Source organism: Anabrus simplex, chromosome 10, assembly GCF_040414725.1.
Source record: "Anabrus simplex isolate iqAnaSimp1 chromosome 10, ASM4041472v1, whole genome shotgun sequence".
NCBI classification, from domain to species: domain Eukaryota; kingdom Metazoa; phylum Arthropoda; class Insecta; order Orthoptera; family Tettigoniidae; genus Anabrus; species Anabrus simplex.
This window is the reverse complement of record NC_090274.1, coordinates 64,265,772-64,283,691: the sequence shown is the minus strand read 5'-3', so window position 1 is coordinate 64,283,691 and position 17,920 is coordinate 64,265,772. Positions and strand designations below refer to the sequence as shown.

Here is a 17,920-nt window from a genome sequence, read left to right as displayed (position 1 = left end):
TGGAATTTTTACAAAAGAATGAATATAAACTGACAATAAACAAGTGAAAGTCAACTCAGTGGGTTCGCTCTTTTGAACATCCACAGAGACATAATTGTAAAATCAACAGATCTGTTGAATCTATTTTCTAAGAAGCCTCGGAAGTTGGATTTTAGACTGTAAACTGAACATACCATTCGCTGTAAGACTGTTGACCTTGATTGTATTGTTCTTGTTCTGTATTTTAATGTAAGATTTTGTAGTGTACTGCAGTCTGTACCAGTGTCCTTATAATAATACTTATGCATGGGCGTACCACACGCACAAGCAACTTCATTATGTTCTATCATAATTTTGTAACTATAACCACCCTTATCACTCGATCCTGGCTATGCTACTGAAGGGTGGTAGTAATAATAATAATAATAATAATAATAATAATAATAATAATAATAATAATAATAATAATAATAATAATAATAATAATAATAATAATAATAATAATGTTATTGGCTTTAGGTTTTTTAAGATGCTGAGGTGCCAGAATTTAGTCCCACAGAAGTTCTTTTACATGCCAGTAAATCTACTGACATAAGGATGACGTATCTGAGCATCTTCAAATACCACCGGTTCGAACCTGCTAACATGAGCTCAGAAGGCCAGCACTCCAACATCTGAAGTACTCAGCCTGACATAATTATTATCACTATTATTATAATGCAAAGAAACTACAGAATATAACAATTAAATTGTTGGATTTATAAATATTACACACTGCACTCACATTTGCTTTCGTAATTAATAACACACCGACTACAACAGAAAGTTTGCAGCCTTCAAACAGCACTCCAGGGTGAAAAGATAGTACCGTTAGAAACCCCCAATCCGCCGTCCCCCACAGTGCCGGCAGTGAGCTCCGGACACATCAAGCTTGTGACTGAGGCTCCTATAATGTTTGCAATGTTCTCCCTTGTCCACATGCACAGTGGCAAAGTAACGGAAAGGTTTCCTTATACACTGCTCCTTCAGTCACAGTGGGGTTATGCCCAGCTGCTGCATTTAGCACTTGGACTAGCAGAATAGAAGCATATGATACATGTAATTGGCTGTATTTATGCCATGATTTCATAAATACCTTAATTTCAAATATTTCCTCATTTTAATTTCTACCTGGAAAGCAAGGAGGCTCATATCTTATAATAAGGTTGTGGCGGCGGGGGGGGGGGGGGGGGCGTACATGACTCTGTGCCCTTAAAGAGCAGCCACCACTGGCTTTAACAATGTTGAAAGTGCAGGTTTCAAAGACGAGTTTCAGGATTTATCCCTCCTGGCTACTCCTATTTCCAGAGAACAGCCAGCTTTATTAATCACGCTGAAGGCTCTGCAATATCTTGTAATTATTCATTATGGCCTTGAGCTTCTGTGCCATGCCTAATTAAGTTGACAGCAGAGTGCTGGCTCTTGTCCAACTCTGTATAAGATTGGCAATGAGGGACATTTTATGAGGACTTGGCTTCATTTTAAAAGCTATATGAAAATCTCATGTGGGTGGGGCGGACTCAAAATATGTTAACTTTCCCACATACACAAGTATTTTTAAATTATGAGAATCTTGTAAGGAAGTCTGGCCAAGGTTAGCTACTACAGGCTATGTGCTAACATTGTGTTTAACCTCTCCCTACCTCATCTTCATCATCCCACAACCAGGTGTACAGGTTGCCTAGGGGCATCAAATAGAAAGACCTGCACTGGGCAAACTGTACATGTCCTTAATAATATGATATTATAGTGTCTACATACCATTGTGATTGCCTGTCATTACATGAAATACTTTTAAAAAATTCCAGTTCATGGCCTAAAAGCTGTATTTTTCACTTATTCACCAAACTAACCTTTTGAAAAATTTAGATTTTATCATTCTTCTTTCCTAGCATTTAGTCCCGCATTGGTGCAGGGTCCACTTTTAAACACACCACCCTCCCACTTCTTGCGTGGTCAAGGGTGTCATCTTCAACGATGCCCACAAGACGCACGTCTTCCTTGATGCAATTGAACCATTGCTTCTAGGGACGACCTTGGGTTCAAGAACCTCCAGGATGAAATTGGATGGCTTTTTGTATCATTGAGTCTGCAGGGCTTCAGACGACATGACCAGTCCACCTAAGTCTTGCTTCTCACATCTTCTCTGGGATAGGTGCCACTCCCAATTGCCATCGGACATTTTCATTTCTGACATGGTCCAGTGTTGTAAGACCCAATGTCCAACATAACATTTTCATCTCCATACCATGTAGAACCTGCTTGTGGTTCTTAGTTCTAGACCAGCACTCCGACCCATAGAGTGCAACTGTTTGGACCATGGATTTGTAGACTTTTCCTTTCAGGCGGGTGGGAATTTTCTTGGCACATAGCACACCTGTGATCTGACGCCACTTCAGCCATGTAGCATTTACTCATGCTCCAGTGTCTGGTAATGTCTTTCTGTGTGAGGTGATGCGTGATCCAAGGTATTTAAATTGGTTAGCTTTAACTAGGTCTTGCCCGCTGATGTGAATACTATCAGCAGTCTGCAAGCCACATTGCAAATACTCAGTTTTAGTGATGTTATCATTGAACTAATAAAACTATCATATCAATAAAATGAACTTATGAAACTGAATTTAAAGAAATCTGCAACTTTCTTTCTTTAGCTTTTCCCAGTTATTCCTGGGGTCATTGGAGCCACCTAGCCACCTGGGCTCATTTTGGATTTGACTAGACATTTAAGGCCAGCTTCCCTTACTGATGTCATGTGTTTTTTAAATGAACATCTCAACCCGGGATTGGCCGGGATTCAAATCTCAGTCTTCCAAGTGGAAGGCTAACAGCTAAGCCACGGAGCCTAGCAACTGTTTTCATTGCTTTTTTCTCAATGATTTTATGAATGTGAAGTCATGCCTATATATAAAATCCCTAATTCTGTCATTCATAGCAATACTGAGAAAATGAGAAGGTCTCAACAGCTGAAATAGGTACAAGTTATAGATTGTTATGTCTTCTTTACAAGAAAAAGACATCCTGTGACAGTAAAGTTCGGTGAATAGTCCTGTACTATCAACATAGATGAACAATGAACAACAGTGACCTTACTGTCCTTCGAAATAGTCTCCTCACATAACTATGCACTGCTGAGAATGCGATACATGTCCTGGAAACTTTGCAAGAAGAGTTCCTTTGGGATGGTGTTCAAAAACCTCGTCATGTTTCGTTGGATGTCAGGAATGTCGTCAAATCTCTTTCCTTTCAAAGCGAGTTTGAGTCGTGGGAATAGGAAGAATTCTGGAGGATTGAGATCTGGCGAGTATGGGGGATGTTCAAGTTGCACCACTCCCTTTTTCTGCCATGAACTGTTTGATGATATTGGCTGTATGTGGGCGAGCATTGTCATGGACAGAAAATCATGAACCTTGTGCATACTGGGGTTGTACCCTGTGTAGACGTTTCATGAAACGGGTCAAAATTTCAATGTACCATGTAGCATTCAACGTCGTTCCCTCAGGTATAAATTCCTTGTAGATAACGCCTTGACTATCGAAAAAGGTGATGAGCATCGTTTTGATGTGTGACTTTTCGGCTCTGACCTTTTCCCGACGAGGGGATCCCGGAGAATGCCATTCCATGCTTTGCCGTTTCGTTTCAGGGTCGTATCTGAGATACCAGGTTTAATCCTCAGTGACAATATGGTTCAAGAAATTTGGTGCTGCATCCACCATTTTGACAAAATCCTGTGAAGCCTCTAATCGTGCCTGCTTCTGATCATCCGTCAAGTGATGTGGCACAAGACAAGAATACGTTATCCTCCTCCCAAACTTCTGGGTAACGATTTGTCACACAGATTCATGGTTAATCTGCAGTTCATCCACTGTCATGCGCACAGTTAATCGTCGATTGTTCGTGATTAATGTCCTCAACTTCTCAATTTTTTCATCACTGACGGCAGTTGCCGGTCTTCTGCTATGGGGGTTGTGAGAAACACTTTCCCGGCCTCCTCGAAAATGGGCAAACCACTCGTACACACAATTCAAGGACAGTGTTTGATCTTCATAAACATGTACCAGCATCGTAATGCATTTCTTTCAGTGTCTTGCCAAGCTTAAAACAAAATTGTACATTGATCTTTTGATCGTCCATGTTCCAGTTCGCAGTTCAGAACCAAAACACTAAACACACGTGTGTCAAACAGGTCTTACACGGCACACACACACACACACACACACACACACACACACACACACACACACACACACACACACACACCATTGGGAGCAGGTGGTCAAAACCTGCTGCTATGCAGGTGCAATGTTGTGTGTCGCCAGTGTTGCGGATTGACCATTCTGACCTCCTTCATCAAACTTTATTGTCACAGGTTGTACAATGAACCTCTCACGACTTTTGTACTTTAAAAAAAAAAAAATACTACATTTCTATTAGTGAAGTCGTCACATATTTGCCATGATGACATAGGTACATAGCTGCGTACGTCCTGGCTTCTGTTGCCTTCCTCAGATGTCTGAGAGACGTAAATTGGTACCAGTTATGGGTTACAAGAACAATGCAACGATGAATTGTTCAGTGAAAAACACTATCTGTTAGTGAAAGGAATGAATCATTTTTATCTTCTCTCAGGTTTATCTCTGTTGATAAACACAAGACAGAGTAGCCAACATGGCGGCCATGGTCATTAATGCGCCAAGTTTATATGGTCTGACACCATGGTTAGCTGGTTCGAGTCCCGTTTGTTGAAAATATTTTTACCATCAGAATGTTGGCCAGCACAATAGGGGAGGTGGTGTTATATCATTTTTAATCATTAGAATGCGTGCCAAGAGCTTGGATTAAATTCCGAACCTCTCCGCAGTCCTCATATGGAGCGAGGGCATATGATTCTGTTGATGGTGATTCATTTTGGACAATTGTATGTAGCTTTCTCAAGAGAACACAGATTCATGATTTGTAAGAAAATACTACAATACCTGTTTCGCTTCCATTCAAATGCTGTATAATACCTGGAAAGTGTAAATTTTATTCATAAGATATACTAATACTCCATTTAGAATTTCCAATTACTTCATAGATAGTTGCCAACGACCATAGCCGTGTTGAAACACCGGATCCCGTGAGATCTCTGAAGTTAAGCAATATTGGGCATGGTCAAGATTTGGATGGGTTGTCACACGCTGTTGGTTGGGGGTAAGGGAATGGAGGAGCGGAAAGAAACTGGCCACCCTACGGTACATGAACTCCAGCTCAGTCACTCCTCTGCAGAGGTTTGGACCTGCCTTCGAGCAGAATACACCCTTACCTTACTTTATACATAGTAATTTAGACTCTCATAGACAGGCTTATGTAGTACACAAGAACCTCATTTATCCGGATTAAGTGGGACCGGAACTGATCCGGATTATCGAAAATCCGGATAATCAGGAAAATGCTACATGTTATATAATCTATTAACATAAGTTGTACAGTAATACCTTTTTTCAATTGTACAAAAAAAAAATGTAAGAACACTTTTCTTACATTTACTACTCTGTTTTATGCACTAAAATAATGTGCAAGGTTTTTTTTCTGTTTTACATTTGTATAGCATTTGCGCGCAGCACAATCACGATACGTTTTACTAACATCAGTTCTGCTAGTGTGGTTTCAGTCTGGGATTCTAAATAGGCTATCAGTTTGTCCAGCTGCATTGTTGCCTCTCTGTGAGTCATTGTTTCTTCTGATGGAGCGCCGGTTTCATTTTCGAATTCACTATCACTCTCGTCACTACCTGCCGAGGAACAAGAGGCAATAATTTATTCATCTGTCATTATGTCGTAGCCTGAATTACGGTCATTTTTCAACCAGTCATTTATGTCGTTCACATCTATGTCTGAGCATCCGGGAATGAATGCATATATGTCAAGAAAATCAGAAGAATCACACAGTTTCCCATTCTCAATTCCAGATGAATGCCAGGATGGTACCTTTGATAGACCATGGCCGAATTACTTCCAATTCCTGTCCTTAGCTATCCTTGGCGGAAAAGACATTCAAGAAGAGTCGACCCCGTAAAAGAAATACTGTACAAGTAAAATTAAATTTTTATTATTTTCGATCCAGATAAACCGATATCCGGATTAATGAGGGCTGGATAAATGAGGTTCTTGTGTAGTTTCCTTATAAATATCATGTCTATAGCAGATGATCCTCTTTGCTACTCAACTTTTCCACTTTTGTGACCATGGGAAACTGGAAGTAACATTAGTCACAAGGTCAACCAATATACTGTATACAATATCTTTACTTTAAAACTCATTAACGTGGCAACAGTGCTTAGGCGTGCTTCTAAGTCACTTTTATTCATACTACAATGAGTGAACAAGAAGTGCTTGTGTCTGATCCATAATTTTTTTCAGTTTTCAGTTTCTAGCATGTGAAAATTCCAATGTGATTTCATATTTGTAGCCAAAGGGTTTGAATGAAGCTCCCTGTTGAAATTATAACATAAAATAATATGTATTCTTTTTTCAGCCAAAGAAGAAGAAAGTACCTTCCACAAAGGACAAAGAAAAAGCAGGCACAGAGAAAACTGAAGATCAATCTCCAGATGCACCCAAGGAAAAGAAATCATCTAAGAAGGAGAAAGTTAAACCTGAATCAGGAGAGAAGGCTGATGCAAGCCAGAAAGCCCCAGCAACTGATGCTAATCAGAAGAAAGCCGAGGGCGGTGATGCAGTCAAGCCCGCTGATGTAAGTCCAAAAGAACCCTCAGCAGACGGAAGTCGAAAAGCCTCGCTGGCAGATGGTAGTCGGAAAGCGTCAGTGGCGGAGGTCGACAGGAAACCATCGGTAGCCGAGCCGAGTCCTCTTCCAGATCAGCCAGAAATAGAGGTGGAAGAACCAGAAATAGATGATGAAAAGTTCAAGCCCTCTTATGTTCCACCACCGCCAGCAACTAAGAAGGATGTGGATCTTTTGACAGATCTTGATGAAGCTAAACTCTTGGAACTTAAAGAGGTAAGAGATATAGATAGATAGATAGATAGATAGATAGATAGATAGATAGATAGATGTCTTTATTCACGTAGTTAAGACCATTAGGCCTTCTCTTAGCCTACACTAAACAAATTATTGTATGTTAGAATGATTATATTAATGATATTGTAATTAATACTAAATAAAGTAAAGTTACTCTAGTACTAATAAAATATTTTATAGAAGCCAGATGTCTTAGCAGTTTCACAGATGTAAAGTAGTTGTCAAAGAATACTGTATGCCCCCTGTTGGATTCAATTCTACCTGCATCAATGAGAGGTAAGACTACACTTCCACCAAGTCCAAATTCTTTTGGCCTTTCATTTTATATTGCTATATACACTTGGAAAGTTATCCTATAGAGAGAAGTCTAGTAGAGTTTCACAATTTTGTGTTTCACCAAATGAGCTGTGGATTGTGATCTTGTTCACTTTGGGGTTGCTTATTGTGTGTTATAATTAAGGTCCGTATGTTTATGCAGTAATAGGTTAGAATGCAAACTTACTGAAGCGAGTAGTAAGTAGTCTACCCGCATGACGGTAATGCTAGGAGGTGTGCATAAACATTTAGAACCCCTAGAATTTATGTTACTCCCACTGCATTACGTTAGAGCGGGCTAGTCGACATTCCCTCCTAACAAAATTACTTAGTAGGAAATATCAAAATATCAACCAAACCCCATGGCGCAACAGCCCCGAATGACCATGGCCTACCGAGCGACCGCTGCTCAGCCTGAAGGCCTGCAGATTACGAGGTGTCGTATGGTCAGCACGACGGGTCCTCTCGGCCATTATTCTTGGCTTTCTAGACCGGGGCCGCCATCTCACCATCAGATTGCTCTTCAGTTGTAATCACGTAGGCTGAGTGGACCTCGAACCATCCTTCAGATGCAGGTAAAAATCCCTGACCTGGCCGGGAATCAAAACCGGAGCCTCCGGGTAAAAGGCAGGCACGCTAACCCTACACCGCGGGGCCAGCCAGTCTTATGTATGACTACTTTTATTTTTGTATGACAGCTTCCCTTTTCCATATTCTGTTGAAGCATTTTGCCCTTCACATTTACTCAGAAGCAGGTAATTCAGATTACCCTCATGTTCATCTGTCTATCATCTGTTTCACATCTGTCATCAGGAGGTCTGATGCGATGTTCCTCTCCAAATGTTGGTTCTTCCTCCAAAACTTCCAATATTTCACTCACCATCAAACTAGTAAGGGTAAACAAAAGTTTGAGACAATAGGACACCCCGTGCATAGCATCCAATTTTCAGGACAGCTATAAGTACAAGCCTCTGTCACCTCAATAATAAGACATAATTGACATCTTTCTATTTTGGTAGATTCATAGGAGTGTCAACAACATGAGCTGTCCCAAAGTTTACAATTATTGGAAATATTTGTTAATTCATTTTTAAAAATCTCACCTATTGTTCAAAACTCTATACTATTTCACCATCATGCTCGCAATAAGTGCAATTCAATAATGAATGTTATGAATGAAGAATTATGTAAGTTATTCTTGGATCCTGTCAGTTACAGCCTTTCTGAAGCACAAGCAGGTATCATGGGCTTAAAACCATGCATAAAAATCGCACATGTTATTTTTTTTATGACTTCAGATTTTTTGAACACTATGCACTAATGGGTTACATGCCACCAGCAGTGAACAACTGATCCAGCTTCTGGCCTTAGTGAAGAGATTCTCTGATGATATACACATGGAGTTTGGAATGGAGAAATGTAGAAAAGTTCATCTGAAACAAGGAAAACTTGATAATATCGATGGATTTCAGATCTTCTGAAAAGGAAGTAATGAAAGATCTTGAATCAGGAAAATTTTACAAGTACATGAGGTTTCATCATCTTAAAGAGATCATAAACTCAGCCATCAAAGAAAGACTAAAGCCTGCTTTCCTTGAGAGAGCCATAGCCATTTCAAAATCATTCCTAAATGCAGAAAACAAAGCAAAGGCAATAAACTCTTTCGGAATCCCTGTTCTCATTTACTCACTTGGTACCGTTAAATGGTCTGAAACAAATTTAGTGGACATGGATGATGATGATGATGATGATGGTGATGATGCTTGTTGATTAAAGGGGCCTAACATCTAGGTCATCAGCCCCTAACAATACAAAATGAGATAAAGTATAATGACAATTCAAAATTCCAAAATTCATCCACTGACCATATTTCAAAACTTGATGATGAAGATGATGAATTTAAAATAATCAGCAGATTCAGCTCACAATAATGAAAGTTTAAAATAATTCCAAAATCAATCCACTGACTATAATTCAAAAAGACAATGAGGAATAATGATTATGAACTTAAAACAATCAGTGGATTTGGCCTGCAATGCCATACCTTCCCAGAAAATAACTTAAAACGATGGTATATATTAACCAAGGGACTGCTTCCAAAGCAAAATCCTGAATCAATGATTCTTGTTGTCTAAAGGGGTCCAAAATCCATGTTTAGCCCCTCATTATGGTAATTATCGCTAGTAAAGTAGAATCATGGTATTTCTCATGTAGCAATGCTGATCACAAGTAACGTAGACTCATAAGTGTTCCTCACATTGTGGTACCAGTACTACTCACAGGTAATGTACTATGTACAGGTAATGCAGACCTGTGGTGTTTCTCACATAATGGCAAAACTCATAGGCAACTAAGACCCATGGTGTTCCTCATACAGTGATATTAATCACAGGCAATGCCCAGATCCATGGTGTTCCTCAGAATGCGGACCCATGATGTCTACAACCAGATCCTGGAGCACCCCCAGTGAGCATAGCCTCCTTTTATCTCCTTGGGGTGTTCAACCAAATCTGGACAGAGGGTGATCCCCCGTCATAGTGACAGATACTATACATGGGTACTGTAAACCAATAGTGATCCACCCACAGACTCATGACATTCTTCACATAGCGATACTAATTGCAAGAAAAGTGAACTCGTGGTGTTCCTCGCAAGATGGTACAAATCACAGGTAATCTCATGGTTCAAAATTCAGCATCCTTTGGTCACCCCTTTTAGCCGCCTCTTACTAGAGGCAGGGGATACCGTGGGTGTATTCTTCGTCTGCATCCTCCACCCACAGGGGGTTGTGTGTTTGGTCCATAAGTGCTATTTTATTTCACACAAGTCCGCTGGCAAGCTTGTTAGGACCCCCCTATCCGCCACCTGGGACGCGTCACATGGGAGTATCACCTGCTATGACAGCGTAGTAGGTTCATGGACTGGAATAGGAGAGACAACTGAGGGCATGTCTGACAACAAACAGAATGCATCATCCTAATTCTGCAATTGAGCGAATGAACTTGCTACGTCTTAATGGAGGAAGATGAATACTCAACCTCAGGAAGATATGCAATGAACAGAGAGAAAATTTATGAAAATACTTCCATTCAAAGTGAGATCAAAATCTATTCACAACTGATGATAAGTTTACTCCACTCTGTCTTAACTCATACACTGCTATGCCCGAGACGTCTCATGCGCGGTAGTATATCACGTCCTTGCTGCGCCTGAGATATCTCGTCGGCAACTTCAGCTAAATTCCTGAAAAGGAAATAGATACCTTTCAAGTTTCCTTTGGTTTTCAAACTTGAGTGGCAGCAAGTTACATCTTTTATGAAAATAATTCAAAATGCAAACTGAATTTTAATGCTATCTGCAGTTAAATATCTGCAATAATGCACTCAGCTCAGAAGACAACCAAGGTTGGCAGTCCCAAAAAGTACCTTTGTCCAGGGCTTGTAAAAATGGTCTCCATTAGCGGACAGCATGTGCTTTTGGAGTTTGAACTTATAGAAGCTGTGAATACTCTTGGATTGGAAGATGAGTACTCAGATATCAATCATTTGATAGAATAGTGTATACATATTTTTGGCTCTGTTGAACAACCCTGACTTCCTCTGTCCTTAATTTTTGTGCAAAAAACAAAACTGAATTATATTCTGGAATTCTTTTCCCCGTTCAGATGACATATCTTATTATTTTTGCTGACTTTTAATATATTTCAGATACCTTTTAGACATTATATTTTCTTTCTAATTCAACACAGATGGTTCTGACAGCCACTCAAAATAAACAGTGTAGCAGTGTGTCGACTCCTCCTCCAAAATTTGCCAACACAGAACTTCTACAACATGCCTAGAAGCAGAAAGAATACCATGGTTCATATCCTCACCATCTAAGTCAACCATTTGTTGACAAACTGAAATCCACTCTCTGGCTGAAACACGGCCACCTGCATGGAGAAACAGAAGAGTTCTTCATAGCAATCCAGGATAGAATCATAAACACCCGAAATTACTGCCATCGCCCTCTACTACTGCGCTAATACACCTTCTCATTCTCCCGGTCACACATGTAAATGAGCAAACACGGCATAGTTACAAGTTCAGGCGCTTGAAGCACTGAAAAGCTGGCATTAATCTGCTTAACGAGACAAGCTCAGTGACCATTGCTAAGAATGCTGGTGTAATTTCAGCCTGTGTTTACCTTGTTTGGTTTGTTTCTTTGGTCACAAACTGTTTTAAATTTTCTGTACATAGTATGGCTTATTGCCTGTGTGCCTTTATATAAGGGCAAAAGCAGATCGGGAAATGGGATTTCGTTTCATGAATTTTCTTTGAACCAACAATGACAAGAATGGCCAAATTGTATTTCAAGAAAAAATTTCTTGCCGAATTTCAATTCAAGATCATCAAAACTATATATTCACCACACCCAGTAAGTCCACGCTGTCACGCTACATAGGAAATATAAACTGTGATACTGGAATAACACCCTTACTAAAGCAGCGCCTCAGAAAGTCAGCTCCTAAAGGAAGCAGTAGTCCATCAAGCAGCAGATGTTGTATGACAAACTCGACACCTTCTTTGTATAAAAAGACACTTCATTCCATATTGAGCGAATAAAAGCTACTCACTGAAAAACTGCAAATGAAAGTAGAAATCCAATTACATTGATCAGTAACGTTCTCTGTTTTTCAATTTTTGGTGTGACTACAAAATACCAGCATCATTTTTCTTCTCAAGGAGTCTTTCAGGTACAGATCTACATACTCTAACACTCACAATATTTTTAACAATTTCCAGTGCACCTGTTGAATACATTTTTAATGCAGAAGCTATATATGTTTTAACATAAACTCCAGTTGCATTTGTTGACTATATGTTATCTCAGATTTCTTTATTATCACTGTTTTTTGTTGTATGTCTTTCTTTTCTATTGTTTTGCAGATGATGACCTCCAAGCTAGGTCGAAACATGTCCAAGGTATTTTAAACAACAATGGCAGAAGTGTATTGAATAGGTGGACCTAATACATTTGAATTCTTTAGAATTTAATCATAGATATTTGAAGTCAATACGGAACTGGAATTAAGTTTATTACTTGTAATTGTCACAGCAGAGGATGATGCTACTGCAAATATATTTTAAAGGAAGAAGTGAACGACAAATGCAGAAGATGCAAAGAAACAGCTGAGACAGTGAAGCATATTGTGGGTACATGTAAGTACTCATTGGGATGATGAGGTAGCGAAAATTGAGCACCAAGAGGAGGAATCAAGTCAGGGGTTATAGACGAGAAAATCCATGTACATTTTTAACAGTTTCCAGTGCACTTGTTGAATATACACTATCAGATGTGTACAAAAACGAAAGGTTCAAGCTGAACTGGAATTGTTCTTGAAGATAGACAGGACCAAAAGATCAAACAGGTCAGATGTTGTCCTTATTGACAAACAGATCAGAAAGACTGAGCTTTTGAATGTGACAGTCCCTTCAGATCACAATGTCCATGAAGCCTATGTTCAGAAGTATACACTGACCTCATAGCAGACGTTTGAAAACTGTGGAAAATGGACCTACCACAGGACTTGTGCACTGTAAGCTGCAACAACACCTGCAGGATCTGGATGTCGCCTATACATTTCCACAAATGCAGAAGGCTGTCATTCTGAACACCTGCCGCATAACAAGAACTTTCTCATCACAACAGTAGAGGTCAGGAGAGCTTCACAACAGTCCATCTCCTGATCGGCAAACCATCACGGCAAATGAAATGGGAATAATAATGATAAGAAGAAGAAGTTCACGTACCTAGGGAAAGTAATTCAGCCATCAGGCTTGAATCGTGAAGGGGAGGATCTCAAAATTACTGAAGACCTATAGCCTCACCTGGAATCATCAATCAATCACTACTGATCTGCATTTAGGGCAGTCGCCCAGGTGGCAGATTCCCTATCTGCTGTTTTCCTAGCTTTTTCTTAAATGATTGCAAAGAAATTGGAAATTTATTGAACATCTCCCTTGGTAAGTTATTCCAATCCCTAACTCCCCTTCCTATAAACGAATATTTTCCCCAATTTGTCCTCTTGAATTCCAACTTTATCTTCATATTGTAATCTTTCCTACTTTTAAAGACAACATCCAAACTTATTCGTCTACTGATATCCTCCCACGCCATCTCTCCACTGACAGCTCGGAAGAGATATAACAAAAAATCAAACTCCAGGAATGCAAAATTAAGACATTACAACTCAGTTATCAAACCTGAAGCACTATGCGCCTCAGAAACCTTGATCAGAAACAGGAGAGGAAAATATTTGGTCTAGTCTACTCAGAGGTTATCTGGATGAAACAGAAGTCTCTGGAGCATTATCAGCATTCTGAAAAGATCACCGACATCATCAGGAAAAGGCGATTAAAGTTCTATGGCCACATTCTCAGAATGAACAATGGCAGGTTCACCAAAAGGATTCTCAACCTTGCTCTCTCAATGAAAGTCAAGAACAACTGGCTTAGTGAAATAGAAAAAGACCTTCAGAAAATTGGCATCCTGCAGGAAATTATTCAAAATCGACTCCAGTTCAAAAAAGCAGTCAACAACCATATTTTGGCTGAGAAAATGAATACCAGGACCAATAAATCATGGACTAAAGAACGGAGGAAAATGTTCAGTGCCCGGATGAAGAGATTAGGGTAGAAGAACAACATCAGCTAAATATGTTCTATTGCACTCCACAGATGGGCATAATGCTGCAAAAAATATATATATATACATATATGTCCAACAAGGAAGACTTACAAGTAAATTGGAGCAAAGAAACCAAATAATCGTCTGGTAGAAATGACAGTCAGAAGCATGAGTTCTTCCACAATTGTGAAGTTATCATCAGGTTGCCATTTCTGCAAAGTACAAATTGTCGTAAATAAATAAGAATATAGCCCCATTTCTAGACTAGATAATAGAACTAAAGTAAGTGATGGAACCGTTAGATCCATACTCAACTAACAAAGGGTTATATTATTGTTTGTGTTTGAAAGTAGAATGTTACCATTTGGATGCCTTTCATGTTGTTCACATATGATGGTGTGCTCTACAGGCTTTTGAGTTGTTTGACTTGGACCAAGATGGTTTCATAGATTCACGTGACCTCATGATGACGTTCCAGACCCTTGGACAAACAGATGTTAAAGACGAAGACGTCCAATCTATGCTCTCAGAGGTAAGATTCCAGAGTGAAATCTTTGAGTTTTGAGTGCTTTGCTTTCATGCAAAATAATAATTTCATACATACATACAGTTGAGACTGGTTTATATATAACTCAGTATTGTGTAATTCTATTTTATATGTACAGTACGTATATTTGTTAGTTGCATTCTCATCTTTTCATTGTCCCTTGTGTCTTTCAGGCCATCTGTCCATTGGATTTTGATGCATTTGTTATTCTTCTTGGGTACAAAACCATCGAGATGGATCCTGAACAAATACTTGTCGAAGCTTTGTCTCAGTGGGACTATGACAACTCAGGTCTCATCTCAGAAGAGAGGTGAGTACTTGAATTACACTGTACGAAATACCAAAAGTATTTCTTTGAAGCTTTGATTGTAGTGTTACAGCCCTAATTGATGTAGTTATTTTTAGAGAAGATACAAAATTTGGTAAAGAGGTAAAATATTAACACTTTTTACAGAATTAGATCAACTCTTACAACTTATATGGTTCCATCTGTAGATCAGTGGTAGAAATTGGCTTCCAGATGCTACAATCACTGGTTCAAACCAAGGCAAAGGTAGGCAGATTTTTGAAGGATGGAAAAAAGTCCATTGATCACTCCATGTTGTAAAATGTGTCATGTCAGCATATAAAAGATTTCTGGTGTCACACTTAACATTTACCCACAATCGGAACATTGAAATTGTCATGCAGGTAGGCTAAATGGCACCAAGTCAAAATACTTCCACACAGTAGCCAATAATAATAATAATAATAATAATAATAATAATAATAATAATAATAATAATAATAATAATAATAATAATAATAATAATAATAATAATAATAATAATCATCATCATCATCATCATCATCATCATATGGCCTCTCAGTTATGTGCAAGCATTTTATTTTGACACCATCTTGCTGTCTGCTTGCCAATTTCGATGTTCTTTTTTATTCTAGACCTAGTAAAGGGCAGAGTAAATCAAATCTCTGTTGGACATCTACGGCTGAGTTTTAATCAATTTTGTTGAGTGAACACCAAATGTGTTACTAGAGACCTTTTATGAGGGTTGGAACTTATATAGTGTCAACACTGCTGTGGAGACGCTAATATTGTCGCTGATAGCACATGTTGGTTACATACCTACCTTACCTCAGAGCAAATGGACTCGCCCTTCCCACATCACCTGCGTGCGCACAAACGAGAGAAACACAGTCACGTGTGAGCTAGCGGTCTAACGTAACGTTGTAACTATATTTTCCAAACAGGAACAACGGAGTTGGATCAAGATTGAATGTGCCAGAGGTCGTACAGCACGACAGTGTCATTAAGGTCTTCACGAGGCTTGCGGGGAATCCACATTGTCTTACAGAACAGTGCCATGTTGGGTAAAAGCCTTGAATGATGATCGGCAAACTGTGACGGACATTCATTGGGCAGGTTGTCCTACGAACGTCAGTGAAGAAGAAGTGCATGCTCTTGCTGCATTACTGGACAGTGATTGAAACCAGATGACTAGTGAGCTCACCCAAGAAATCGGATTAGCGCATACGACTGTACTTCACATCCTGAAGGAACGCCTGGGCATGTGAAAAACTGCATCATGCTGGGTTCCACATGATTTGATGGAAATGCACAAACGGTTGTGTTACGACGCTGCTAAGACGCACTTGGAGCACTATGAGTGTGAAGGAGAGACTTTCTTACGCTGTATCATAACCCTGGATGAGACATGGGTCAAATCGTACGAGCCAAAACTGAAACGTCAGTCGAACGAATGGTGCCATTATGGGTCACCACGAAAGTCGAAAGTTCATCAGAGCCCCAGTACAGTGAAAGTTATGGTGATCCTCGTGTACAACTGAGATGGTGTTATCCTAACACATCATTCCTCCATGGCAGACCGTCAATGCACAGTATTACTTTTCGTTTTTGGAGCACCACCTGCAACCAGCTTTGAGAAAGAAGCGTCAACACTTTCTGCAGAATCCACCCATCATTTTGCACGACAATGCTCGGGCGCATACAGCGCAAGCTGTGGCTGATTTGTTCGGTCGATGGGACTGGGAAGTACTGTACCATCCACCATACTCCCCGGACTTACTGTAAGTCCTTGTGACTTCGATTTGATTCCGAAGATGAAGGAACCACACAGGCAGTAGACTGCTCCATTTGCACAATCAACAGTATAGGCCCTGCTAAATGTATACTACGACTTCCACATTGCTGGCAGTGGGTTATACAAAATGCTGCTGACTACATTGAAGGACACTAAAGATTGCTAACATGTAACTCTTTCCTGAAAAAAATGAAAATGAAAACCTACAACCTGTTTTCCAGTCATTGACCAGGTCAGGGATGTAATGAATGAAGCAGATATAGGCTGTTAGTACGATAGGGTCGCCACTCCCAAAGTGATTTATTAATGACTGATAGACGCTATGAAATGAGAATGGAGAGTGTTGCTGGAATGAAAGATGACAGGGAAAACCGGAGTACCCGGAGAAAAACCTGTCCCGGCTCCGCTTTGTCCAGCACAAATCTCACATGGAGCGACCAGGATTTGAACCACGGTATCCAGCGGTGAGAGGCCAATGCGCTGCCGTCTGAGCCATGGAGGCTAGTTGTAAGTCTTTTTTATCTGTTGTAAATAAATAGTTGCCACTATTTAAGTTTCAACCTTCATGTATGCCAACATCGCAAGACATGGAGTGTCGAATGGACTTTTCCGCCCTTAAAAAATCTGACTACCTCTGCTGGGTTTGAGCCTGTTATCTTGGGATCTGGAGGCTGACACTCTACAACTGATCCAGAGATCATTCAGTCTGCAAGCCTCTGTGAATTTACTAAACACCTTCGCCTGGTTCAGTGGTCCAGTTTAGTTCCATACCTCTTATCTTAAATGATTAGAAACTGAGTCCAACCATCGCCGTCCTGGTCTACCTCTATGTCTCTTATCCTCCATGGCTAAGTCCATTATTTTCCAAGGTAACCTATCCTCTTCCATTTGCCTCACATAACCCGACCTCCGTCCGACTCGTTGGCTGAACGGTCAGCGTACTGGCCTTCGGTTCAGAGGGTCCTGGGTTCGATTCCCGGCCGGGTCGGGGATTTTAACCTTAACTGGTTAAATCCAATGGCACGGGGGCTGGGTGTATGTGTTGTCTTCATCATCATTTCATCCTCATCACGACGCGCAGGTCGCCTATGGGCGTCGAATAGAAAGACCTGCACCTGGCGAGCCGAACCCGTCCTGGGATATCCCGGCACTAAAAGCCATACGACATTTCATTTCATTTTTACCCAACCTCCAAAGCTAGTTTATATTTACCATTTCATCTATCAAGTTCATTTCTAACTTAGCC

At 40.1% G+C, this 17,920-nt stretch overlaps 2 protein-coding genes across 2 annotated transcripts in view; one reads left to right on the top strand and one right to left on the bottom strand.

Annotated features, from left to right (window-relative positions):
* The window catches only part of LOC136882096 (uncharacterized), a 35,005-nt gene that overhangs the window by 5,010 nt on the left and 12,075 nt on the right, over positions 1–17,920 (top strand). The window contains exons 2-4 of the mRNA XM_067154622.2: positions 6,532–7,017; positions 14,435–14,557; positions 14,746–14,882. Coding sequence (XP_067010723.1) covers positions 6,532–7,017; positions 14,435–14,557; positions 14,746–14,882 — 746 coding nt within the window. The remainder of the gene's footprint in view (positions 1–6,531; positions 7,018–14,434; positions 14,558–14,745; positions 14,883–17,920) is intronic.
* The window catches only part of LOC136882097 (pyridoxal phosphate homeostasis protein), a 108,714-nt gene continuing 99,211 nt past the window's right edge, over positions 8,418–17,920 (bottom strand). The window contains exon 5 of the mRNA XM_068229316.1: positions 8,418–8,786. Coding sequence (XP_068085417.1) covers positions 8,721–8,786 — 66 coding nt within the window. The 3' untranslated portion in view covers positions 8,418–8,720. The remainder of the gene's footprint in view (positions 8,787–17,920) is intronic.